This window comes from Eptatretus burgeri, chromosome 14 (assembly GCF_056783735.1).
Source record: "Eptatretus burgeri isolate ZD-2024b chromosome 14, Ebu_testis_v1, whole genome shotgun sequence".
Classification (NCBI taxonomy): Eukaryota; Metazoa; Chordata; class Myxini; order Myxiniformes; family Myxinidae; genus Eptatretus; species Eptatretus burgeri.
Genome location: NC_140974.1, coordinates 65,047,970 through 65,075,371, shown reverse-complemented (window position 1 = coordinate 65,075,371; position 27,402 = coordinate 65,047,970). Strand labels below are relative to the sequence as shown.

The following is a 27,402-nucleotide window of genomic DNA, read 5'->3' as shown; positions in this document are numbered from 1 at the left end:
AATTACAAGCAATAAAAGAAATTAAGAAAGGCAAAACTCAGTTGTCCCCCCAAGAACGACAGAAAATAATTCAAATACTTGGATCAGGGTTTCAAAAGTTTTAACATCTTTTTTCCTAAATAAATACAATTATGGAAGCAATTGATAGTATCTATGATTTGGATGATACTATTATTATCTCAAACTCCACTAAAAAAGAAGATTACTTCAAGGTAAATGCAATAACTGGAACAGACTGGAATACGAATGGTACAAAAAGTTTTGAAATAAATAATCAACAAACCTATTTGAATCTCTCCAAAAGTTTCTTGTTATGTAAATTTAAATTCAATAAAGCTGGGAATAACACAAACGCTACACTTGTAAATGATTTCTTCTGGAAAATGTTTGATAGTGTGCGTTTGTATATTGGAACACAAGAAGTTGAAGCGGTTGATTATGTCTCTGCTGTATCTGAAATGATGAAATTTACACTCTATACATTCAGTGATAGAATGGGAAAGGGGTCTGTCGAAGGTTTTATTCCTGATATGTCAACTGGAACAAACACAGACCCTGGATATACTCAAAGGAAAGGAATGTATAATGATGATACAAAAGCAGAAAATAGTTTTACTGTGGCAGTTCCTCTTAAAGGTATATTTGGATTTTGTGATCATGATAAAGTTCTGTATGGTCTTAAAATTAGATTTCAACTACAAAGGAATGATAATGAAAATCGATTGCTTTTTGGTGTTGGTAATGCTTTTAGTGACAGAATAAATTTGTAATTGAGGAGATGAGTTGGTATATCAGTGAATATACTCCTAATCTTAAAACAGAAGAGATGTTGAATCGAAGATTTAACTCAAAGAAACCACTCAGTGTATCATACCTCAAAAGAAGATGTCATACGTTAAACTCAACCAAACTACTTACACGTGGAATTTGGGTGTTCTGGAAGGAAAGCCACGATATCTGTGGATGATTTTTAAAAAGCCAGATGGTGATACTGCGACTGATAAGAATAATGCATTGAGTGATAATGCTAAGGTGAAACAACTTCGCGTTTCTCTAGATGGAACATTTTATCCACGAGATAGATTGGAAATTAATTGGGAAAAAAATGATTTTGCTGAAGCATACAAGTCTTACCAAAAGGTGTGTGAAAGTAATGGAAATAAAGAACCTATTTTGGATATGACAGCATTTAAAAGTTTGTATACAATCTATGCGTTTGACCTGAGCGCTCAAAAGGAAACTATAAAGTCTAATCGAGTGGATACTTCCCTATACATTGAAAGAGGAGAGAGTGAAGAAGTTTATACATATTGTTTGCTTTTGGAAGAAACAGAATTGCAGATTAATACAGATAATGGTGTGATGATTAGTCTCACATAATTTTTTGTTAAATAAATGAGTGGCAAAGTACCAACTGGGGTATATGTTAATCAAATCAATCTTCATAAACTATCATCTTGTGTTCAAAATCAAAAGCCTTGTACGATTAACGTTAATACAATTCAGAGAAAAGGAGCAGTAAGAATTGATGTTTTGCTCACAAGAGAACAGGTTAAAATCTTGAATGACACTGGCTCACTTAAAATTAAAATGACAAAACCAATGTTGAAAAAATATTTAATAAGAGAGACGAGTGGAGGATTTCTCCCATTTCTAATTCCTTTATTTGCTGGTTTAAGTGCGGTTGGAGCATTGACGGGTGGTATTTCAACAGCGGTGAAAACTGCCAACGAAAGGAAGGCTCAACTCCAGGCTCAAAAAGAATTGGAAAGACATAACAAAGAGTTGGAGAAACAAATTAGTGGAAGTGGTGCAATTGTAGATTTTGCTGAAAAACTTGAAGGTCTGCCTGATAAAGCGAGATTGTTAGTTGGAGATATGCTTTCTTCTATAGCACAAGCAGGTGTAAAATTAATGAAAAGAGGTTATGGATTATATCTTTCTAATAAATAAATGAGTATTGATGAGTGGTTGAAAGAATTTGGAAAGAATACAACATCAAATTTACAACTTGTCAAATATTGTAAGAAATTAAAAATTCATAATGTGGTTATTTGTATGAGAGATGAATTAACAAATGTGCTGAAACATACAAAGAATATTATTATGAACTTAGAAGATAATAATGGGAACGGTTCTCATTGGGTTTGTATTTTTAATAGTCAAGACAAATATTATTTTGATAGTTTTGGTCTTCCACCACCTGTTGAAGTCATAAAATTCTTACAGAATGGTGTTTATCAAACATTTCAAGTCCAAGAATTAAATTCCAAGTGTTGTGGTCAATTATGTCTATATGTGTTATTTCAACTCAACAAAAATAAAAAATTTTATGATATTATTTTTAATCTAATATAAATGACTTATGTTGGTAAAGATGGTTCTATCTTTGGTGTATCTCAAGAACTGGATATTGATTTATCAAATTATTACACAAAGGCACAAGCTGAACGACATAAATATTATATAACTGAAAATATTAACATGAAAAATGCTTACAAATTAAAAAATTATCCAAGCCCGACTGACGCGAATGACTTGGTGAGATTAAGCGATTTATCACAATATATATCCTTAAATAAAACGGCTGTGTATTCCAAAGATACAGAAGTGTTGATATTATCTCCAGGTCATACAGAATTCACAGTTCGAATTAAAATAATTTTTATAAAGAAGGGCGTATCATTTGCATGAGAATAGAACAATGGGGGTATGATATGAATGATTTAGGGTATAATTGGTCATTTAAAATTAACCTCGAAGACCTGGAACAATTAAATCAGTCTCGTAAGGAAGAATATTATCCACTTGGTATCGAGAATGAGTTTTGTGGGGCCACGATTAGTAAACAACAAATAAAAGAATTTAATAAGGGTAAATATAATAATGGTTTTGCCCTTGTTTATCTGAATGAAAACAGAAAAAACAGGATTATATATAATAAGTAAGGAAATACAAAATGATTTAACTATGGGAAGATGGGGAGGTGTTTCGTGCCATAATATTATTCTAACATATATTTCTAATACATAAATGACAGCAAGAAGGCTTCAAGAAAATTATCATTTCTGTGTCCAAGCATACCTTCAAGAAAAGGGTATTCGGTATTTTAATAAATATGTTCAACAACATAAGAATGAGGTATTTTCAATAAAAGATTGGCATTATGCTGATGTTGATAAACCGACAACTTTAGATTTGATGAAAATGTTAAATAATGAAAAAATTATAAAGTTAAGAAAAGGCAAGGCTCTTTTAGAAATTCAAAAGAAATTTTATTGGTTTCCTGTTGTAAAAAAAAATATTTTGGATACAGGAATAACAAGAAATCCTGATGAATATATGTATAATATTCTATGGGGTGTAAGCGATTCAAGGATAATAAGGGATGAGGAAGGAGTTGAAGAAGAGAGGGAAGAGGAGGAAAAGGAGAAGAGAGAGAAGGAGGAAAAAGAGAAGAAAGAGAAGGAGGAAAGAGAGAAGAGAGAGAGGGATGAAAGGGAGAAGAGAGAGAAGAGAGAGAGGGAGGAGAGGGAGGAAAGAGCGAGACAAAATAAATATCAAAATATGGAAACCAGTGAGATTAAAAAAAGATTGGTGGTATTACAGAAAATAACTCAACCCACCGAGGAGGAAAACAAAGAATTGACAAGTCTATTTGAAATATTTTCTTCAAGACTATTGACATCGACAAGCTATTCATTTTAATTCAAGTTTTTCATTTATATATTTTTTTCTTAAATAAATGGAGGAGAGAGTGAAGGCATTTCTAAGGATTCTTTATGTTTTAAAAATTAAGATTCAAATGTGCATGTTGGAAACTAAAAAGGTTTTTGCACTCTGCAGGAATTTTTCACATAAATAAATGAGTTATTGTCTCAAATGTAAAAAGAAAACTAATACTAAAAATATTTCATATATTAAAAGTAAAAATAACAGGGTTATACAAAAAGGTATATGTTCAGTGTGTGGTTCAAAAAAAAATCAATTTATCTCCAAACACAAACGAGGAGGAGATATACAAAAGTTTTTATCAGGAAGTAAATTTACAACTACTGGAATACCAGGGGAATTACATCTTCCAGGGTATTCTTTCTGTGGTCGAGGCACAAACTTGGATAAAAGATTAGATGAGGTAGACAATCCTAAATTCTGGAGTAAGCCTATCAATAGAGTTGATGAAGTGTGCATGAGACACGATATTGATTATGGGAATACCACAACGTTGGAAGAAAAGCATGAAGCCGATAGAGAAATGTTGTATAATTTGTCTCTGATACAAAATCCAACCTTGAGAGAAAAAGTTGATCGTTTCATTGTGAAGAAGATGATCAGTGCTAAATTGAAACTTGGACTTGGAAATTCAAAAAACTTATAGGCTCTAATGATGTCATTAAGACTGAAGAGCAATTAGCTGATGAATTACATAAACCAATATTCACAAAGTTTCAGAGAAGGAAAGTTTATTCCAAGGAAGTTGATTATATCTGGTCTGCTGATTTGATTGAACTCAATAATGATAAGGGGTACAAGTATGCTTTAACCGTTATTGATTTGAGGAGTAGATACGTATGGGTTGTCCCATTAAAAAACAAAACAGGTAATACTCTTATGTTAGCCTTTCAACAAATATTTAATAAAAGTAAGAGAAAACCTAAAAAATTGTGGACTGATGAGGGTAGAGAGTTTTATAACAAGACATTTATGAATTTTCTAAAAAATAACAGTATTACATTATACAGTACCTTTAATGAAGGGAAGGCAGTTGTTGTTGAACGTTTTAATTGTACCTTAAAAGAGAGACTATATAAAAAATTCACACAACTCGGTTCACAACAATGGTCATCTTTTATTCAGGATATTGTGGATAAGTATAATGACACGATTCACACGTCAACAAATATGAAACCATCAGAAACATTTACAAAATTAAAATATGAAAAAGAGATTAATGTCAGAAAACCTAAGTTCAAAGTTGGTGATATCGTAAGAATATATAGGTGGAAATCTCATTTTGAAAAAGGTTATATTAAAAGATGGACCAACGAGCTTTTTAAAATTATTGATGTAATAGATACGGTTCCTTGGACTTATAAGATATATGATTTGGAAGGGGAAGAGATTTTAGGTTCATTTTATTCACAGGAATTACAAAAGACAAAGATAAATTGAAATTTTTTGACTCCGCCCTTTTTGACTCCACCCACACAAGCCCCACCCACAAAAACCCCACACAAACCCCCCACACACAAACCCCTCACAAGCTCCACACAAGCTCCACCCATATTCATTATATTCACATAATTAGTGATTAGTTAATTAGTTCCCCACACACAATATGTTTATTTAATTAAAAATTATCCACCCATCCACACAAGCTCCACTCATCCACCCATCCACCCATCTCTCCACCCATCCATTTATCCACACAAACCTCATCCACATAAGCCTCATCCACATTCACCCCTCCCACATAAGCTCCACCGAAGCTCCGCCCACATAAACCCTGCCCACATAAACCCTGCCCACATAAACCCCACCCACACAAGCCCCTCCCACACACACCCCGCCCACACACACCCCGCCCACATAAACCCCACCCACACAAGCCCCTTCCACACAAGCCCCACCCCCTCATCCCCCTGTGCGCCCCCACCTTTGACCCACCACCTCCCTCATCCCACCCCCACCCTTCCCCACACACACACATGGGGAGGGGAGGGATGGGATGAGGGGGTGATGGGTCATTGGGGGAGCGCACCTACCCCCCCCCCACCCCCCAACCCCTCTCTTTCCTTCATGTCTTAATCCTTTTTTTAATTTAAAATCAAGTAATTGTAAACAAAACAAATATAATTTATTAAAATTGAAAATATTAAATATTCATTTGCAAGAATGTATAATCTTTCCCAGCAATCTTCTTCAGATGTCTTGTGATTTCGAAACTCAGACACCATATTCTGTTTTGAAACAAAAAGTGGATAATAATTAGGTTTTATAAAGATAATTACATGGTAATATGAGTAAGCTTGTTGTTGGTTCTAAGTTCAAGCCTCGTTGACCACTGAATTAACACACCAGGAGCCTGTCATCCTTTCAAGGCTAATAAAATGAATTCCAGTGTACTGGCAAAACCGCGTCCAAACTAATGATGCAACCAACATAAGACGACATTCTAAAGAGAGAGTGATATTAATAAAAAAATAACTAAATAATAATTCAGAAACATTTACCTCCAGAAAATCATGTGTTGTACAAGATTGCTTCAACAGCTGATGTTGTGTGATAGAGCTGAAACAAAAAAATAATAAGTCAAGGGTATAGATGGAGACAGACAGAGAGAGGTAGGTAGAAAGACAGACAGAGAGAGATACAAACAGACAGGGAAAGACGCACACACACACACACACACACACACACATACACACATATACACACACACACACACACACACATACACACATATACACACATACACACACACACACACACACACACACACACACACACACACACACACACACACACACACACACACACACACACACACACATATATATATACACACACACACACGTGTCTCACCATTGGTTTAATTCATTCAAGATCAGAGGCCCTGATAAGACTTCGTACCAGTCATTATAAATGTTTTTCAATTCTCTTCTAAAATCATTGACCTCTTCAATAAGAGCATTCATTTGATGCACCTCATCGTGATATGTAAACTCCACTTCCAAGGACCTGTCAGGAAAAAATATATATTTTCGCATTATCACGATTTAATTTATAATCAATTGCTTCATCGTTCAAAGAGGAACCAATACACAGGCTTACCAACTTTGTGTTAAGCTTTTATCTTCATCAGAAGAGAGTGAGTCCATGTCTCAGTTGTAAAAATGAAAATCCCGTCTGGCAGAAACTTTGTCTGGCGAATCACTTATAAAGCAACGATGAGGAGATTGTTTAAGCATTGGGTGCGGCCACAGGAAATGACGGTTCAGGCGAGGCAGCTTGGAAAATAACTGGGCGATTATATGAATCATTTTCAAAACATACTGAAAATGCCCTAAAATGGTTTTGATTAAACATGTTTTCAGTTCGTGTTCCGAGATAAAATATAAACACGAGACCTTGTCTCACAGAATAGTTCCTGTTTTTCTTTTCACAGCACGACCGTGTCAAAAAAACACTTCCTCATTTTCACGGTATGAACTGAAAACATTTGAAACAAAACTTTTTTTTATGGTGTGGTTTATACACAAAAATGATTTGCAACTCGGGCGGTGGCCAGATGAGATCATTAAGAGAAGTTTATCATTTCGTAATGGCACAAAAGGGGTATCTTAAAAAATATAAAGATTCAAATGTTTTGTTTTTCAATATTTTAGATGGGGATTATTGTGCAAAGAAAATTAAACTATTGAAGGAATTTGAGAATGAACAAATCTTTATAGGTTCAATGAGTGAGCTGTTCAACCCCCAGGTGTTCAATTCAATGAGGTTCAACCTCCAGGTTAAAAGGGGAGACAAATAAATATACCTTGGGATAAAAAGGGGGTTTATTTTTAGGGAAAAAAAAGGGAATCGCTGAAAATCCCCCATTCATTTACATGGGGAAAAGTGAGCCAGAACCAGTATATCCACCCTACTCATATACATACATACATATATATATATATATATATATATATATATATATATATATATATATATATATATATATATATATATACACGAGGTCTGTCTAAAAAGTAACAGGACTGACTTCCCAGAAATTTTATTCCAAAAAAATATATATTGAAATCACAGCTTGTCCCCTTCAAAATAGTTTCCCTCCAGTCTCACACACTTGTCCCTCCTCTTCTTCCATGCTTCGATGCTCCCCTGGAAGGCTTCTTCTGGAATCCTCCGGAGCTCTGTCGTCACGGCCCTTTTATTTACAAGAGATCAGGAAATCGGGTCCACTTGATCACCCCCTTGAGCTTGGGGAATAGGAAAAAAAATCACAAGGGGCCAAGTGTGGCGAATACGGAGGTTTCTCCAGAGTTGGCACGTTCCTCTCCACCAGAAACTGTCAGATGCTCAGTGCACTGTGAGTAGGGGCATTGTCATGGTGGAGCACCCAGGCGTTGTTCTCCCACAGATCCCTCCTCTTGTCCCGGACTGATCTCATGAGGCGTCGGAGGATCTCCTTGTACACGTATTGATTCACTGTTTAATCCTGTGGTAGAAACTCGAAGTGGACGATGCCCTTGATGTCAAAAAACGCGATGAGCATCAACACTCCCGACTTCCTCATACAATACCACAACTCCTCTCTTGGCACCCTATCATAAGCTTTCTCTAAATCCACAAACACACAATGTAACTCCTTCTGGCCTTCCCTATACTTCTCCATCAACATTCTCAAAGCAAACATCGCATCAGTGGTGCTCTTTCCTGGCATAAACCCATATTGCTGCTCACAGATCGTCACCTCTCCTCTCAACCGAGCTTCCACTACTCTTTCCCACAACTTCATGGTGTGGCTTAACTTTATCCCTCTGTAATTTCCACAGCTCTGCACATCACCCTTGTTCTTGAAAATCGGAACCAGTACACTTAATCTCCACTCCTCCGGCATCCTCTCACTTTCCAAGATTTTATTAAACAATCTGGTTAACAACCCCACTGCCATCTCTCCCAAGCACTTCCATGCCTCCACTGGTATATCATCTGGGCCAACCGCCTTTCACTCTTCATCCTCTTCATAGCAGTCCTCACTTCATCCTTACTGATCCACCCCACTTCCAGATTCACTATCTCCACCTCTTCCAACCTTCTCTCTCTCTCATTTTCTTCATTCATCAGCTGCTCAAAATACTCCATCCACCTTCTCAACACACTCTCCTCGCTCGTCAGCACATTCCCATTTGTGTCCTTTATCACCCGAACCTGCAGCACATCCTTCCCAGCTCGGTCCCTCTGTCTTGCCAATCGGTATAAATCCTTTTCCCTTTCTTTTGTATCCAACTTCTCATACAGCTCGTCATATGCCTTTTCCTTGGCCTTTGCCACCTCTCTTTTTGCTTTTCACCACCACTGCTTGTACTCCTGCCTTACTTACTTCATCTCTCTGACTATCCCACTTCTTTTTCGCCAACCCCTTCTTCCTTATACTTTCCTGTACTTCCTCGTTCCACCACCAAGTCTCCTTATCTTCCTTCCTCTGTCCAGATGTCACACCAAGTACCTTCCTAGCTATCTCCCTCACAACTTCTTCTGTTGTTGCCCAATCATCCCACCCATCTTTACCACCATACAACACCTGTCTCACCTCCTCTCTAAATTCCACGCAACAGTCTTCCTCCTTCAGCTTCCACCATCTGGTCCTTGGTTCAGCCCTCACTCTCTTCCTCAACCTCACCTCTAAAGTCATCCTGCAGACCACCAATGGATGCTGTCGAGCTACACTCTCCCATGCCACAACCTTACAGTCACTAATCTCTTTCAGGTTGTATCTCCTGCTTAAGATGTAATCCACCTGTGTGCACTTTCCTCCACTCTTGTACGTCACCCTGTGTTCCTCCTTATTCTTGAAATATTTCTGCCATTTCTGCCAAATACCACTACCATTTCCATTCTTTTTGCAAACTCTACCACCATTTGCCCTTCCACATTTCTCTTGTTGAGACCGTACCTACCCATCACATTCTCATCCTCTTTATTCCCTTCCCTAACATGCCCATTGAAATCTGCTCCAATCACCACTCTTTCATCCTTGGATACACTCTCCACCACTTCATCTAACTCACTCCAGAAATCTTCTTTATACTCCATCTCACACCCCATATGTGGGGCATATGCACTGACGACATTCATCATCACCCCTTCAATTTCCAACTTCACACTCATCACTCGGTCCGACACTCTCCTCACCTCCAATACCCTCTTGACATAATCTTCCTTCAGGATTACCCCGACACCATTTCTCCTCCCATCCACACCATGGTAGAACAGTTTGAAACCAGCTTGAATGCTCCGAGCCTTACTCCCCATCCACTTGGTCTCTTGTACACACAGTATGTCCACCTTTCTTCTCTCCATCATATCAGCCAACTCTCGCCCTTTGCCAGTCATCGTCCCAACATTCAGAGTACCAACTCTCACCTGCACACTTCTACCCTTCCCCCTCTCCCACTGCCTCCGGACTCGCCTTCCCTGTCTCCTTCTCCTCCTTCACCCAGCAGTAGCACAATTTCCACTGGTACCCTGCTGACCACCGGTACCGGTGGCGGTCGTTGGTAACCCGGGCCTCGACCGATCCAGGATGGAAATTCGTTTTGTTGTCCGCATAATGATTTTGGCATAGGTTTTTACGCCGGATGCCCTTCCTGACGCAACCCTGGTCGCCTCTTACGACACACAGGGATATGGTACACCTATTCTAACCGGGGCATACACCGGGCCCAGTACAACTGGTGCTCATTTTGCCGACCTCGGAAGGATGACAGGCTGAGTCAACCCCTGGTGTTTTCGACTTGGTTTTTACATATATATATATATATATATATATATATATATATATATATATATATATATATATATATATATATATATATATATTTATATATATATATATATATATATATATATATATATATATATATATATATATATATATATATATATATATATATATATATGTATGATCTCGAAATCATACATATACGGATTCGCATCTCACCATACCCTAATTTAATATAATAACGAGCATAGCCCGCGCTCTGCGCGACATGTTGGGGTGGGTGTGTTTGAGAAAGGAACTGATACAGAGTATCAGTAGTAATTTTACTTTAATGCAGTAAGTGGAATTCAATTTCACTGTTTCAGAACCATTTTTATCTTGCCAAAACAAAGTTTTTGCAAGATATGTTAGTCAGATTGTATGTTTTTTTTTTTTTGTTTGTCTATAATCACGTATAAAAAGTTCTGCAGAGCACAGTTATCATTGGAAATTTTTGTAACTTCGCATATCAGAGGCCTATAGAGGTCCCTTTCAGCGCATAAAATTTTGAAGGTCAAGGTCAAAGGTCACTTTGTCGCAAATCAGGGGAGTTGACGAAACCCTTATTTTTTGAGTAATTTTGATCGGATCATCTTCAAACTTCATGGGAATATAGTTCATGGTCTGGCGCTCAGCTGATTAATTTTTGGTGGCGATTGGCCTTGACCTTCATGGTTAGCGCCTCAGGTCAAACATATTTGACCCCAAGGTCAAATTTTCAAGTTTTAGGAACCATATCGTGTCATACCTCAAATTGAACACCTCGATGAGTGCTTTCTAGATATGTCAAGCTTGAGACATTATGACGTCGATTGGTGACGTTATGAGGCAAACGCATATTTTTCATGGTTACTCTGTAGAACGATTCTCATCAGAATCTCTCGTAGGCAGATATTCCTCAAGGAGTCACTCCTGGTGGATAGCAGCTCTGTTCACCTCAGTGTGACCTCAAAGAAGTCACACGTGGTCACCTTTTGGCAAGATGCGGGTCACCCTGCGGGTGATATTGGTTTATATTTACTTTTTTTTTGTACCTTGCACCTCATATGGTCTTTGAGAAAATGTAAGCCGAATATCACGTTACTCGAGCGCAGAACAAAGTCGAAGATAGCGCGACACGAAACCACAAACTCGGAAATAATATATAAGATAACTAAATCAATAACTAACATATTTTTCGTGAATCATTGAATCTAAAACACTGGATGTTGGGCCGGCTAGAAATAAGTTCAGGCGGGAGTGGAGACAGCAATAGAGGCGGAGATGATAGTGATATTTGGTGAATGAGACGAAATATTCTAATTGTTTGTAATTCCATTGATTGAAAAATTAGGGTATGGTGAGATGTGAATCCATACACTTCTGTACTTCTGAAGTGAAAATGGACTGCATTTTCGAACTCAGTGGGGTCGATTTACTCTAAGAAATGTTTCGACGGACAACAAATTAATTACAGACGAGAAAATATCGAAATGAGTAGGATGAGTTACTCAACTCCAGTAATGATAAATCTTGTTTTAGGTCATATTTTCGAAATGGTAGTGAATTCAATGTTGTGCAGTCATTTCTTAGAGTAAATCGACCCATAGAGTTCGAAAATGCACTCCATTTCCACCTCGGACATCCAGAAGTACCCGTAATCGTACCTGACCATATCCAAATTTATTCAAGTCATGAGACTAAAAGTCGTCATATGGAGCGACCTCTAAATCACCTCCGATCAAGCTAAAAAAAATTTATGCGCGTTATTGGATCATATTAGAATAATTTTAACCTTGTGGAGCAACATTCTATTTTGTTCGACTTTTTTGGACCACCCTAATATGTATATATATATATATATATATACATATATATATATATATATATATATATATATATATATATATATATATATATATATATATCCATCCATCCATTGGGACCATACTCTGTACAGAGCGTTGGTGCTGCCGAAGCAGTCTCCTTGGCTATTGGGTACAATCCTGGACGGATCGCCACTCCGACGCAGGATACTCGAATGACTCAGTCATCCCAGCAAGCTGCTACTTATTTTGCCGACCTCGGAAGGATGGCCAGGCTGAGTCAACCCCCTGCTGAATTAATTCAGCAGGAAACGAGGCTTGAACTCAGGACCCCAGGATCCCAAGCCGCCACCCTAACCACCACCCTAACCACTGAGCCAACACCACGTATATATACATATATATATATATATATATATATATATAAATATATATATATATATATATATATATATATATAAATATATATATATATATATATATATATATATATATATATATATATATATATATATGTATATATATATATATGTATATATATATACTATATATATATATATATATATATATATATATATATATATATATATATATATATATATATATATATATATATATATATATATATATATATATATATATATATATATATATATATATATATATATATATATATATATATATATATATATATATATATATATATATATGGAGATTGGGACCATATTCTGGAGAGCGTTGGTGCTGCTTAAGCAGTCTCTTTGGCTCTTATATATTATACTATATATATATATATATATATATATATATTATACTATATATATATATATATATATATATATATATATATATATATATATATATATATATATATATATATATATATATATATATATATATATATATATATATATATATATATATATATATATATATATATATATATATATATAATATATATATAGTGCGGAGAACAAGTATTTGAAACACTGCCAATTTTGCAGGTTTTCCCACTTAAAAAGCACGTTGAAGTCTGTAATTTTTATCATAGGTACACTTCAACTGTGAAAGACGGAATCTAAAACAAAAATCCTAAAAATCACATTGTATGATTTTTAAATAATTAATTTGCATTTTATTGCATGAAATAAGTATTTGATACATCAGAAAAACAGAACTTAATATTTGGTACAGAAACCTTTGTTTGCAATTACAGAGATCAGACGTTTCCTGTAGTTCCTAACCAGGTTTGCACAGACTGCAGCAGGGATTTTGGCCCACTCCTCCATACAGATCTTCTCCAGATCCTTCAGGTTTTGGGGCTGTCACTGGGCAACACAGACTTTCAGCTCCCTCCAAAGATTTTCTATTGGGTTCTGGTCTGGAGACTGGCGAGGCCACTCCAGGACCTTGAGATGCTTCTTACGGAGCCACTCCTTAGTTTCCCTGGCTGTGTGTTTCGGGTCGTTGTCATGCTGCAAGACCCAGCCACGCCGCATCTTCAATGCTATTGTTGAGTGAAGGAGGTTGTTGGCCAAGATCTCGCGATACATGGCCCCATCCATCCTCCCCTCAATACGGTGCAGTCGTACTGTCCCCTTTGCAGAAAAGCATCCCCAAAGAATGATGTTTCCACCTCCATGCTTCACGGTTGGGATGGTGTTCTTGGGGTTGTACTCATCCTTCTTCTTTCTCCAAACACGGCGAGTGGAGTCTAAACCAAAAAGCTCTATTTTGGTCTCATCAGACCACATGACCTTCTCCCATTCCTCCTCTGGATCATCCAGATGGTCATTGGCAAACTTCAGACGGGCCTGGACATGCGCTGGCTTGAGCAGAGGGACCTTGCGTGCGCTGCAGGATTTTAATCCATGACGGCGTAGTGTGTTACTTATGGTTTTCTTTGATACTGTGGTCCCAGCTCTCTTCAGATCATTGACCAGGTCCTGCCATGTAGTTCTTTTTTTTTTTTTTTTTTTTTTTTTTTTTTTGTATACCTTGGTCGAGGCTCGTATGAGAGCTAACACACAACTCACAGCAAGGAGGCATGAGACAAGAGGGGCGGGAGTGGAAGGGACAAAACATTGGGGAACAGACACAGGTGAACTGTGGAAGGGAGAGGGATGGGGATGGGACGGGGAACATGGCGAGGGGAAGATGGACATTAAAGGGACTTTCAGGAAGGAAAGCAGGAGAATTGAAGGAAGTGGGCTTGGGTGGATTATCGGGGGTAGAAAAGATCGAGGATTTGGATGGGGGAAGATAAGAGGTGGTGGTGAACAGCTGTTTTGAAAGCCTGAAGGGAAGAATGGGAAAGAATAGAGTGAGGAAGTTTATTCCAAAGGCGGGAAAAAAGAGGAATGAAAGAGTGAAGATGAGCAGTGATTCGTGATTTTGGTAGTTTTACCAGAAGGGGGTTGTTGGCGGACCTTGAGCGCCCTGTGGAAATGTGGTTGGGACAAATCGCAGAGAGAGCAGGGGGGCAAGGCTGGAGAGGAGTCGGTAGAAGACAGAAAGACCACCGACCAACCTGCGGTGATTGAGTGAGAGGCCCAAAGACTCAGCTTCATTGCGGGAGATGCCAATGATCTTAAAAGCCCTGGTTTCGACAGCGTGAAGTCGAGAAAGGTGGGAGGCAGGAGCACCAGCCCAGAGGGGAGAGCAGTACTCCATCAGGCTACGGACAAAAGCTTTGTAAGTGGTCAGGAGCTCAAGAGGGCCGAGGAAGGACTTTGCACGACGGAGGATTCCCAGTCGGCGACTGGCTTTTGAGGCAAGGTTGGAAATGTGACTTTCCCAGGAAAGGTCATGGCAGATAGTGAGACCCAGAAGCTTGAAAGAAAAGACTTCTTCCAGAGGATTGTTGAGAAAGTGGATGGGGGGGTTTTGTAAACGGTCCTTTCGAAGAGACGTAGTGAGAGTGTGAGATTTGTCTGGATTTAAAGACATGTTCCACGTGTTGGACCAGTTTGTGATTTTATCCAGATCTGCAGTGAGTGAAGAAGCTGCTGCTTGCCGGGCTGAGGGATGACAGATGGTACGGCAGAGGGTGGAGTCATCAGCAAAGAGAAATAGAGGATTTTCCAGAGAGTCCGAGAGATCATTGATGAAAACCAGAAAAAGAACAGGGCCCAGAACGCTACCTTGAGGAACTCCAGCCTGCACAGGAAGAGGGGATGAAAGAACTCCATTTAGGGCCACACGTTGACTGCGACAGGAGAGGAAGTCTGCGAGCCATGAGTGGAGATGGCCTTGAATACCATGGGCAGAGAGTTTGGTGAGTAGGGCAGGGTGCCAGACTGTGTCAAAAGCACGTGATATGTCCAGGGATACGGCTCGGATTTCCTGTCTGGCATTGAGGACCTCCATCCATTGATGGGAGAGCAGTAGCAGCATATCTAGGGTAGAGTGACCTGGTCTGAAACCAAATTGATGATTGGAAATCAAGCCATTGGAGAAGAGGAAGGATTTCATGTCTGAAGCGATGATGGATTCCATAACCTTGCTGATGATTGGGAGAAGGCTGATTGGTCTATAGTTACAGGGATCTGTTTTTGCACCTTTTTTATGCAGGGCAGTGATGTTAGCAGATTTCCAAGCAGATGGCAGATGACCTTGGGAAAATGAGAGGGTGAATAGAACAGAGAGAGGGTGAGCAAGAGCAGAAGAGCAGGCTTTGAGGACACGTGGGCTGATGCCGTCTGGACCGGTTGCAGAATCTGACTTGAGGTTTGAAAGCAAGCTCTGGGCTGATCCCTCACCTTTCTCATGACCATTGAGGCTCCACGAGGTGAGATCTTGCATGGAACCCCAGACCGAGGGAGATTGACTGTTATCTTGAACTTCTTCCATTTTCTAATAATTGCGTCAACAGTTGTTGCCTTCTCACCAAGCTGCTTGCCTCTTGTCCTGTAGCCCATCCCACCCTTGTGCAAGTCTACAATTTTGTCCCTGATGTCCAAAGACAGCTCTCTGGTCTTGCCCATTGTGGAGAGGTTGGAGTCTGATTGATTGAGTGTGGACAGCTGTCTTTTTTGCAGATAACGAGTTGAAACAGGTGCAGTTAATACAGGTAATGACTGGAGAATGGGAGGGCTTCTTAAAGACAAAACTTACAGGTTTGTGAGAGCCAGAATTCTTACTGGTTGTTAGGTGATCAAATACTTATTTCATGCAATAAAATGCAAATTAATTATTTAAAAATCATACAATGTGATTTTTAGGATTTTTGTTTTAGATTCCGTCTTTCACAGTTGAAGTGTACCTATGATAAAGATTACAGACCTCAACGTGCTTTGTAAGTGGGAAAACCTGCAAAATCGGCAGTGTATCAAATACTTGTACTCCCCACTGTACATATATATATATATATATATATATATATATATATATATATATATATATATATATATATATATATATATTTGTGTATTTGATTTACGTCGTTTCATTTCGATATATTAAAACTGTATACGTTTTTTGGAGACACCCTGTATTTTAGGGTGGTTGGTCCTTATTGGCAGGTAAAATCTAAAGGCCTGTCACACCTTGACGATTTAGCCAGCGTATGCCGATTTATGAAAAATTTGTCTAAAACGCTGGCACACGTCGAATACGTTATGGGTACCTTTTATATACGTTAAGAGCACACTGAAAAACACTGCCATACGTCGTAGTACGCTGACTTTAAACGTTGTACTTTTGGGTTTTCCTCAAATTTTTTCATGCTTGAAATTTTACGACGTATGCCGGCGTATGACTCACACGTTCCGCTACGCTGGCCATAAGTTGTAGGCACGTTATGCGATCGTTGACACACGTCGACACATGTTACTTGTAAGTTACTCATAAGTCGAAACACGTCGAGGTAATGTTTAGCGGATCCGAAACTTATTTCTAACCTATGAGTAACGTTTTGTAAGCACGCTACACGAACGTTGTTCACACTTTGTAACACGTTACTGGAAAGTACTACTACTACTACTACCAACATCGAAATCACTAAATTCTCTCGAACTACTACTACTACTACTACTACTGCTACTGCTACTGACATTGACATCTACTCAACATGGAGTCTGGAACACTGACAGGTTCCTCTTGTGAAGCCCATTTGTATATACCAATTCCCCTAAACGCTGCCAAATTGCCATTATACGGTAGGTGTAAGTTAGAAACACGTTCAGTAAGTTCTGTGGTCGTCTGGAAGACGTCAATCAAATTTGTCTACATTTGCCAATGTGCGTTTGAGATACGTTACACATAGGTTCAAAGCACGCTTCACATAGGTTCAAAGCATGCTACTAATAGGTTCAAAGCACGTTACTCGTAGGTTAAAAATTAAGTTTCGGGTATGCTAAACATTACCTCGATGTGTTTCGACTTATGAGTAACTTACAAGTAACGTGTATCCGACGTGTGACAACGATCGCGGAGCGTGCCGAGAACTTATGCCAGGGTATGCGGAACTTGTGAGCCATACATCGAGTACGTCGTAAAATTTTCAGCATGCTTGAAATTTCACGACATACTCGACGTTCCACGGAATATGACAGCGTACTTCATTGTTTTTCAGCGTGTTCCTAACGTATACACAACTTACCCATACTGTATTTGACGTATCCCAGCGTTTTAGACACATTTTTCATAGGTCGGCATACGGTGGCTAAATCGTCAAGGTGTGACTGCGATGTTGACACTTCCAATTTTCAGGCGGTTATGATTTAAATCGGCGTGCGGCAGGTTTTTAACAGAGAACGCCACGAGTTCGTCGGCGATACGTGCAGCGCGCTATGACTAAGTTAAACTATCGTTGAGCATAGGTTGTGAACGCCGACAACAGGCTAAACATTCGTTGGTATAAGTTATCTTTAACACAACGAAACGTTCTGTGCCCGTTACTAATACGTTATGCATAAGACCAACACGTTATGAATACGACCAAAACTTAAAAAAACAAACCTCAAAACTTCAGCGGATGCCAACGTTTTACGTGCATTTTTATACGTTGCCATTCCTGGCTAAAACGTCAAGGTGTGACAGGGCCCTAATGTCAAAATTTTTAAAGCTGTCACCCCCTAATTTTGTTCCAATTTACAAAAAAAGAACATTATATGTCAAATTTCATCCATTTTGGATCACATTTCAAGGTTTCTCAACGAGGGGGAAGTTCTCAGCAGCAGTGTCCTGGTACTGGTGACCCAGCATGGCTAATCACTCTTGCATTGATATAGTTTCCTTTTTTGCTGTTAAGGAAGTGATTTCTATGTTCCTGCACAACTTGACGTTGAACTAGTTTCTGTTCTTTCTTTGTTATGATGGCATTATAATCCTCTCTGAGTCAGAATCCAGAACACCAGCTGGAATTTTGAGGCACCTGAAGATGTCTATTGTGTTGTTTGTGACAAAATCTTCAATTGACATGTTGTCAGACTTCCTGATGTTCAGCTGGATACACTTTGGAGGTTTATTTTTGACTTCCTTTTCATTTAGGACCTTTACCATTGCTCATTTTGACTCTGTTGATATAGCTGAATGAAAGAATGCCAAACCATTGAGCTCCTCATCGAGATGCCATCGTCCATAGATGCAAAGCAAATTTAGAACAAGCCGATTGTGCAAGGACAGAATTCACATTCTCGTACTTAACAAGATGTAGGATAATGGCATGAACAGCATTGAGCCATGCCCTAAGGTGAACTCGAACAATAAAGTTGTAGATGTCATGGAGTCCTCCTTTCTCATGGCCAGTGAGCTTAAACTGTTTCTAAAACATCCAGATCTTTTGAGCATATAATGCCTTGGCCATCCATCTTGCATGGCGCTGGCCTCCAGAGCTATAAATCGCACTCAACACGGAGAGATTCCACCAAGAAAGATTATGGCGAGTTCAAGGAGTTCATGATAATTATCTCTGGGTTGGTTGACCTGAAGATGGCTTGCAGCACACTCAGTGACACTTTACTTAACTTCCTCTGAGGCTTCTGATACTTCTTCATAATCACTTGCAGTTTCATAACTGGATTCATCCATATATTCCCAAAATTACTGAAATTGCTTGAAAATTGCAATATCTGGACCAGATGAGAGACCCATACTTAATGATGTCGACATGCCAAATTCAGATTTTTGTTCTAACAGCATACATACATGCTCCATTTCTACAATCAATGTGAACCACAAGTTAAAACTTTAATATTATTGAGGAACCTCAAAATGTCAATCAAGATGGATAAAACTAGGTGTGTATTATTTATTTGTTTGTTGGAGCAAGATGAGTAGGTTAGAGTGTGAAAAGTTCGAACCTCAAAAATAAGGACCACACTGTTGTGTGTGTGTGTGTGTGTGTGTGTGTGTGTGTGTGTGTGTGTGTGTGTGTGTGTGTGTGTGTGTGTGTGTGTGTGTGTGTGTGTGTGTGTGTGTGTGTATATGTATATATATATGTATATATATATATATATATATATATATATATATATATATATATATATATATATAATTTGTGCAGGTAATGGATAAAAAGAAATGGATACACCAATGTAAAGTCACTTAATAAGGTGTTGGGCCACCACGTGTGGCCAGTACGGCCTGTATGTGCCATATCATGAAGTCCACCAGCATCTGGAATTTTGCAGGAGGCACCATTCTTCCACAAGAAAGTCAATCAACTTACATTTGTTTAATGGAGGTGGAAAACGCTGTCTCAGGTGTCATTCAAGAATATCCCATAAATGCTAGAGTGGGTTCAGATCTGGTGACTGAGAAGACCATGGCATATGGATAACATCAGTTTCATGCTCATCAGACCATTGGGCAACCACACGTGCTTTGTGGATGGGGGCATTGTCATGGTGGAGGACACCCCTCCCCACAAGAAAGAAATACTGCAACATGGGGTGAAGATAATCACTCAGTCCCATTAAGCAGTGATTGGCATTAACCTTGCCTTCTAAGGGAATGACTGCACCCAAACCATGCCAGGAAAATGCATCCCACAACATTACAGAACCACCAGAACTCTTCACTGTTGGAACCAAGCACTCAGGGTTGTAGAGTTCTTTCAGTTGGCGCCACACGTGCACTCATCTGGTTGTCGAGAACATGGTGAAGGATGATTCATCTGACCATATTACGTTTCTCCACTGCTCGGTAGTCCACTGGACTCACAAACGTGTATTACCAGGTGTGATGAGCGGTTTGTACACTGCAACTATGGTATTCCACACTGTGGAGTTCTCGGCAGACCATTTTTTTTATGAAACTGGCTGCTCACACCCCAGTTTGAAATGTATCGTCAATTGATCTGCAGTTGCTCACCTGCTTTGCCTTGCACTTCAAATTAATTCACGGATATTGTGATCTCGGAGTATGCGCTTCCGCCCACCGTTGCCGTTTGCTGATGATGTCTTTCCCTTGCTGATGCTGATGCATCAGCTTGCTAATGAAAAAAAAAGCTTCCCATAAGAGAGGGGATCTATTCTTCACCCTTCTCAACGCATCACATTTAAAATCCCATTATGGGGCTAATCTGGGATGGGGCTAAGACATGGGGATGGGGCTAATCTGAGCATGCATTTCAGGAAATAACTGTCTGAGGACCTGGATGTGTGGATGCATTCATCAGACCGGATTCTGAAATCCGTAACAATATATATATATATATATATATATATATATATATATATATATATATATATATATATATATATATATATATATACCCATTTTGCATCCACATGTATATGTATTGGAGTACAAAAGTACGAGTCCAGTAGGAAGTTTATGAATTGAGAAATATAACAAAATAAACCCAAACAACACTCGTACATAGTCTCAGAGGAAAAAAAAGTCTCACATCGTCTTGCCTCGCATGTTAATTCTTAACAAAAATACCATCATTAACTGAACACACTACTATTGTGGCCCACTGCGATTATGGCCCATATACCCGTATCATCCATGCACCCTATTATGTCACGTCGTTTCTTGGCTTGGGTTATGAACGGCATAAATTTAATTACTCATTCACATCGGGTCATAAATCAGATATATGAAGTTTCAGATTTTTCGGATAAAGATTTCAATTCAACCAATTATGGCTGTAATACCACTTCACCGATTATGTCATCGTTATCACCCTATATACCCCATGGGGAGTTGACATATGCCAAGTTTCAATTTTTTTTTGTTGAGCGCTTTTGGAGAAAATAATGTCCAATTTTTTTTTCCTTTAATCCAATATGGCTACCATACCATGTGACCGATGACATCAGAGTTAGCACTAAAATATTCTCCATGGGGAGTCCCTCCTATATTTAAAGTTTTGCATCAATCGGACAAGCAGTTGTAGAGAAAACCATTTTTAAAGCGAAAATATATAGATCAGGACACACACACACAGGCACAAAGACAGAGGCATTACAATAGTCTCACATCCCCTTCGTGGCTAGACTAATCATTGTAATATGAAATCAAAAGCACTTTCAAGGGATTTCCATAAACTCTTAATAAAACACTTATTATAATCAGAAAAATCAAATATGTCTATGTATATGATCAATAATTATCAGTGTGATCCCCTTGTGTCCTGAGAACTGCCTCAACCGCATTTGGGATTGATTTAATTAGTTTAAATGGTTTATGTTTGAGTGTTGTAATGTGGTGTCATGCACAACAATGTTTAATGCACTCCGGAGCACAGTCAGATAAGTCACGTAAATTTTATCTTTATCTCAAATGTATTCACCATTCATTTATTCTGTTAAGACAAAGACAAAATGTCAGTCAATAATAACAATAATAAACTATAACGGCACTCGGTAGAGCGCATACCTCCGCAGGATGATTAGTTTACGTTTTGTATCCTATCCCACTGATAGGCCAGATCTGGATTCAGTCCTGAGCCAATATCTAATCGGCTTGTTCTTATCACCTTCCCAACTCATCCACCAAGTTTTTCTCATAACCCATCCAAAGATTTTGGAGATAACCTGCACATAAACAAACAAACAGACAGGGGTGAAAACATAACCTCCGTCCACCTTCAATTTATCTCTATCGAGTGCAGCCTGTGGCTGCTGGTTGCATCATTGGTTGGGACGCGGCTATGCCGCTGATGCAGTGTCCCCCTTAACAGTACACACTGGTACTCATTTTGCCAACCTCGGAAGGATGACAGGCTGAGTCAACCTCCTGGTGTGTATTAATTCAGCGACACAACGGGACTTGAACTCAGGACCCTAGGATCCCAAGTCACCACCCTAACCACGAAGCCAACATCAGGCTACCTTCGATGGGTGGAGGTAATTATTGGATCCAGATCCGAATTTGGATCTCCACGAAAATTGAATCAATTCTTGGCACACACCCAACCTGCCCACCAAATATCATCCAAATCCCCCCACAATTTTTTGAGACATCCTGCACAAAAAAATATGTATAATGTGTATATGTATATGTATATATATATATATATATATATATATATATATATATATATATATATATATATATATATATATATGCTAGATGACCCATGAACCCGTTGGGTGCCCGTTGTGATAGCAGATGATGAAAAAAATCATTTCAAGAAAAAAAAAGATAGCTTCAGCGAACTATACTGCTGAGGTTGTTTGCATTGATCAAATACTCCCGAAGAGTAATTGACTGAATCGGGAATTGATTTTTTTTAATATTTTTTTTCGCTGCCCGATTTGAATGAAACTTGATACTGCACACCGCAGGCAAATGGTGAGTAAGGTGGCCCTAAAATGTTTGTGCTATCGTGTATCATTTTGGCTGTATTTCGGGAACATACATACATACAAGATGAGAGTTTTAGTAATATACTAGACGACCCATGAACCCGTTGGGTTCCCGTTGTGACAGCGGTTGATAAAAAAATCATTTTAAAAAAATAAAGAAAAAAAGATAGCTCCAGCGAACTATACCGCAGAGGTTGTTTGCATTGATCAAATTCTCCCGAAGAGTACTTGACTGAATCGGGAATTGATTTTTTAATAATTTTTTTTCGTTCCCCGATTTGAACGAAACTTGATACTGCGCACCGTAGGCGAATGCTGAGTAAGGTGGCCATAAAATTTTTGCGCTATCGTGTAACGTTTTGGCTGTATTTCCGGAACATACAAGATGAGTTTTAGTAATATGTAGATAGATAGATAGATAGATAGATAGATGTGTATATATATATATGTCCATTGGGACCATACTCTGTACAGAGCGTTGGTGCTGCCGAAGCAGTCTCCTTGGCTATTGGGCACAATCCTGGACAGGTCGCCACTCTGATGCAGGATACTTGAATAACTCGGTCATCCCAGCAAGCTGGTACTCATTTTGCCGACCTCGGAAGGATGGCAGGCTGAGTCAACCCCCTGGTGAATTAATTCAGCGGGCAAAGAGGCTTGAACTCAGGACCCTCGGATCCCAAGCCGCCACCCTAACCACTGAGCCAACACCAGGCTACATATATATATATATATATATATATATATATATATATATATATATATATATATATATATATATATATATATATATATATATATATATATATATATATATATATATATATATATATATACATATATATATATATATATATATATATATATATGTATGTATGTACATATATATACATATATATATATATATATATATATATATATATACATATTATATATATATAGATAGATATATTGGGAACCTCATTGGTATGCATTGCTGCCTATGCGAATCACTGATGATTCGCCAAGCAGTGATGAAACCAGTTCGGTAGCTGAGGGGGTGTAGGAGCATTGGGATTCTCATGTGTGTAGTATGTGTGAACATCTTTATAGTTGTTGAGGAACTCTGGGAATGGTTTGAAACAGCGTGAGCACTTACCTTGTGTAAGTCTTCTTTAGTTTCTTTATGCAGCTACTTGGGCTAGAGGAGTGTGGGAGGGGTCAATCATATATATATATATATATATATATATATATATATATATATATATATATATATATATATATATATATATATATATATATATATATATATATATATGATAGCTGTGTGAACATTTCCCAGCATGAGCTAGCAAATCTACTACGACTGCCACAAACGTATTTTGGTCCAAGTCTTTCACAAACCAGCGTAATGCACAGATGAAGCTGATTTTGCCAGAAATTTGCAATTTGTTCAGGGTGGCAGCGATAACTCACCAGCTCCTCACCTTTCATCGGCCTAATATGCTTCTGATGGACGGCGCATCCCAAACAGCCTCGTCTTACATCCCTAACACCAGGATGACAGTTTAGAGCTGTGTCGGGATTCAAACCCATGCTATTCAGCTCAAAGTTGAATGTATATACAGTACCTTTACGCTATCCTGTGTGTTCCTACCCAGCCTGGCTTGTAAATATGAACCTAAATAATGGTGATTGTTCATGTTCCAAATAAAAATGTAAAAAGGTTAAGTTGTAGAGCAGTGCATGAAAATGAAATGTGCAGGTGGAGAGAAGATTGCATAGCTGGAAAATGGAGCGGAAAAGAAGGGATGGGGAGTTGGGTTGGGGGAGTTCTGGTGATGGACGACAGAGGGCAGAGAGAAAGTAAAAGAGCATTCAGGTTCAGCGATTGTGACACAAATGAGGAGCAACGGAATAGGAAAATGTTGGCAGAAGGGAAGTCTACAGAGAGACAAAAGAAGAAAGGGATGTTGGAAGTGAAGTTAAAGGAAACTGATGACATTTTGGTCTCAATTCCCTCATCAGCATAAAATGGTAACATGGCTGAATACCTCCAATTGTAGTACTTTTGTTAAGATTTGAATCTGTAATGTTAGTACTTGTGGTTGCAATTCAAATTTAGCTGCATTGATCATTTTTACAAATAGCATTAATAATGAACAAAGAGATAGATTGAGATATTTACTTCTGTATCTGTGTTTCAGCCCCTCCCTCCTTGACACCAACAATTATATTTTTTTTTCTAATTTGCAGTCATTAGCATGTGCTTGAATGGACACAAACAAAGCTCTTTCTTTCTCTCTCTGTCTCTGTCTCTGTCTCTGTCTCTCTCTCTCTCTCTCTCTCTCTCTCTCTCTCTCTCTCTCTCTCTCTCTCTCTCTCTCTCTCTCTCTCTCTCTCTCTCTCTCTCTTTCTCCTCTCTCTCTCTCTCTCTCTCTCTCTCTCTCTCTCTCTCTCTCTCTCTCTCTCTCTCTCTCTCTCTCTCTCTCTCTCTCTCTCTCTCTTTCTTTCTTTCTTTCTTTCTCACACTCTCACACTGTCTATCTCTAACACACACACACACACACACACACACACACACACACACACACACACACACACACACACACACACACACACACACACACACACACACACACCCATCACACACACATACACCATCTCACGATTATTGGCTGTTGAAGATCATAGCATCACCATACCATCATTTTTATTAGTAACTAAAAATAACATGCCTACTTATAAAGTAGGGCTCATTTTCACTACTTTTTTTTTATCCTGACCAGGTTTCAAGTTTGTGCTGACCTCGACTTTCCTCGATGTCCCATGCGACGTAACAGGCGGATGGCCTCCCCTCTCCCTGGCTGCCCCGCTGGGGCTTGCTCTCCAGGCCTCACCTGGTCTGAACATCTCCAACTGTCTACGGGTGTCTCTTCTGGGCTAACCTCAGCTAGTACAGATCCTTGTGGCCTTACCTCACCTCATCAGAAATTCTGTGACATAGCAGCTGACCCATCTCTTGCTAACTCTCAATCTGATCCATCCATGCATTGCAGTTCTTCTCATCCACAACCATCTCATGGATGCAGTCACCCTCAGGCTTACCCCAGACTTGGCTCTAAAGCTAACTACAATTGTAGGTATAATGGCAATCCCTTCTATAAGTCTAATTCTAACTTTCACTCGACCTCAAATCCAAACCTAAACACAATTAACATTCCGAGTTTGAATCACAGTGTTGGTATTAAAAAAGCACATAACTACAACTGCCATTCTAAACCTAACGGTATTCCAGTCCATAATTCTAGTTCACACTGTTGTCCAAAACTTGTAGCTGACCTTATGGCTCAACCTTCCTTTATCCCAAACTCAAAACCCGACTTCTGCTCCACGTCCAACCATCGCCTGAGTCCCAACTACTCACCTCGTTTACCTGCAATGGCTGTACCTCACCTCGCCCCGATCCTTTGCGGCCTGGTTTTGTGTCTGGGCTCCTTGAATGCCCAGCCACATGACTCCCTGGGAACCAATACTGGTTCTTCTGGTCTAGGACCTCAAACCTGCCCAGCTGTCTGCTTATGTAGCTTGCAGCTGAGCAGAGTGCAGTGTACAAGACGGAGCCTTCAAGATGTACCGCCAGGACTTCCTGTCAACACACGGTACCTGAATCTGCAGGAGAACAAGCTGCAGGTGGTTCGAGTCGGTAGCTTTGAACATCTGAGGCACTTGGAGATCTTACAGCTGAATAAAAACAGCATTCGGGATATTGAGGTAAGGAAAAGATGGATACACACACGATGGAAATGATGGAATTAATTGAATCGTATGTTGGCCTGTTCAGCGTTCCGATCCGAGTACTGCATGTACTTGCTCCAACACCTGGAGACTCCATATTGAAATCCCTGATGCTGTTAATTGGTTAGTTACCATATAACGTTGTTCATCAAAGTGCACTGATGTTTTAATGTCTTTGGCTTTCGTGTGATTATTCTTGAGCAAAACTTGTGTAACGTAAAGAAATATCCCCATCTTTGAACCAATCCACAATTGCAAAATATCAAAATGGCTTTGCTGAGGTCTTATATGCTTTCCTCCCAATCTCTATATCTCGTTACGCATCCTTCAGATGCTCCAGCAAAACACAGTTGTGTTTTTTTTTTCCTCCTGAGGAAAGGAGATGAGAGAGGTGCCATGTGCTAACTACCATGGGAAAGGTGGTGAAACAATGTTTCGGGCATGGGCCCTTCTTCAAAGCACGAGACACCTCACCTCCAAACCACCAAGTTTCAACGCATTTCTTCCC

General features: G+C 39.0%; 1 protein-coding gene across 2 annotated transcripts in view; it reads left to right on the top strand.

Moving 5' to 3' along the window:
- Positions 1–27,402, top strand: part of LOC147013445 (leucine-rich repeat-containing protein 4C-like) — a 150,245-nt gene that overhangs the window by 106,830 nt on the left and 16,013 nt on the right. For both annotated transcript variants that reach the window (XM_085855279.1, XM_085855280.1), the window contains one exon: positions 25,886–26,870. In XM_085855279.1, the coding sequence (XP_085711405.1) occupies positions 25,926–26,870 (945 nt within the window). In that variant the 5' untranslated portion in view covers positions 25,886–25,925. The remainder of the gene's footprint in view (positions 1–25,885; positions 26,871–27,402) is intronic.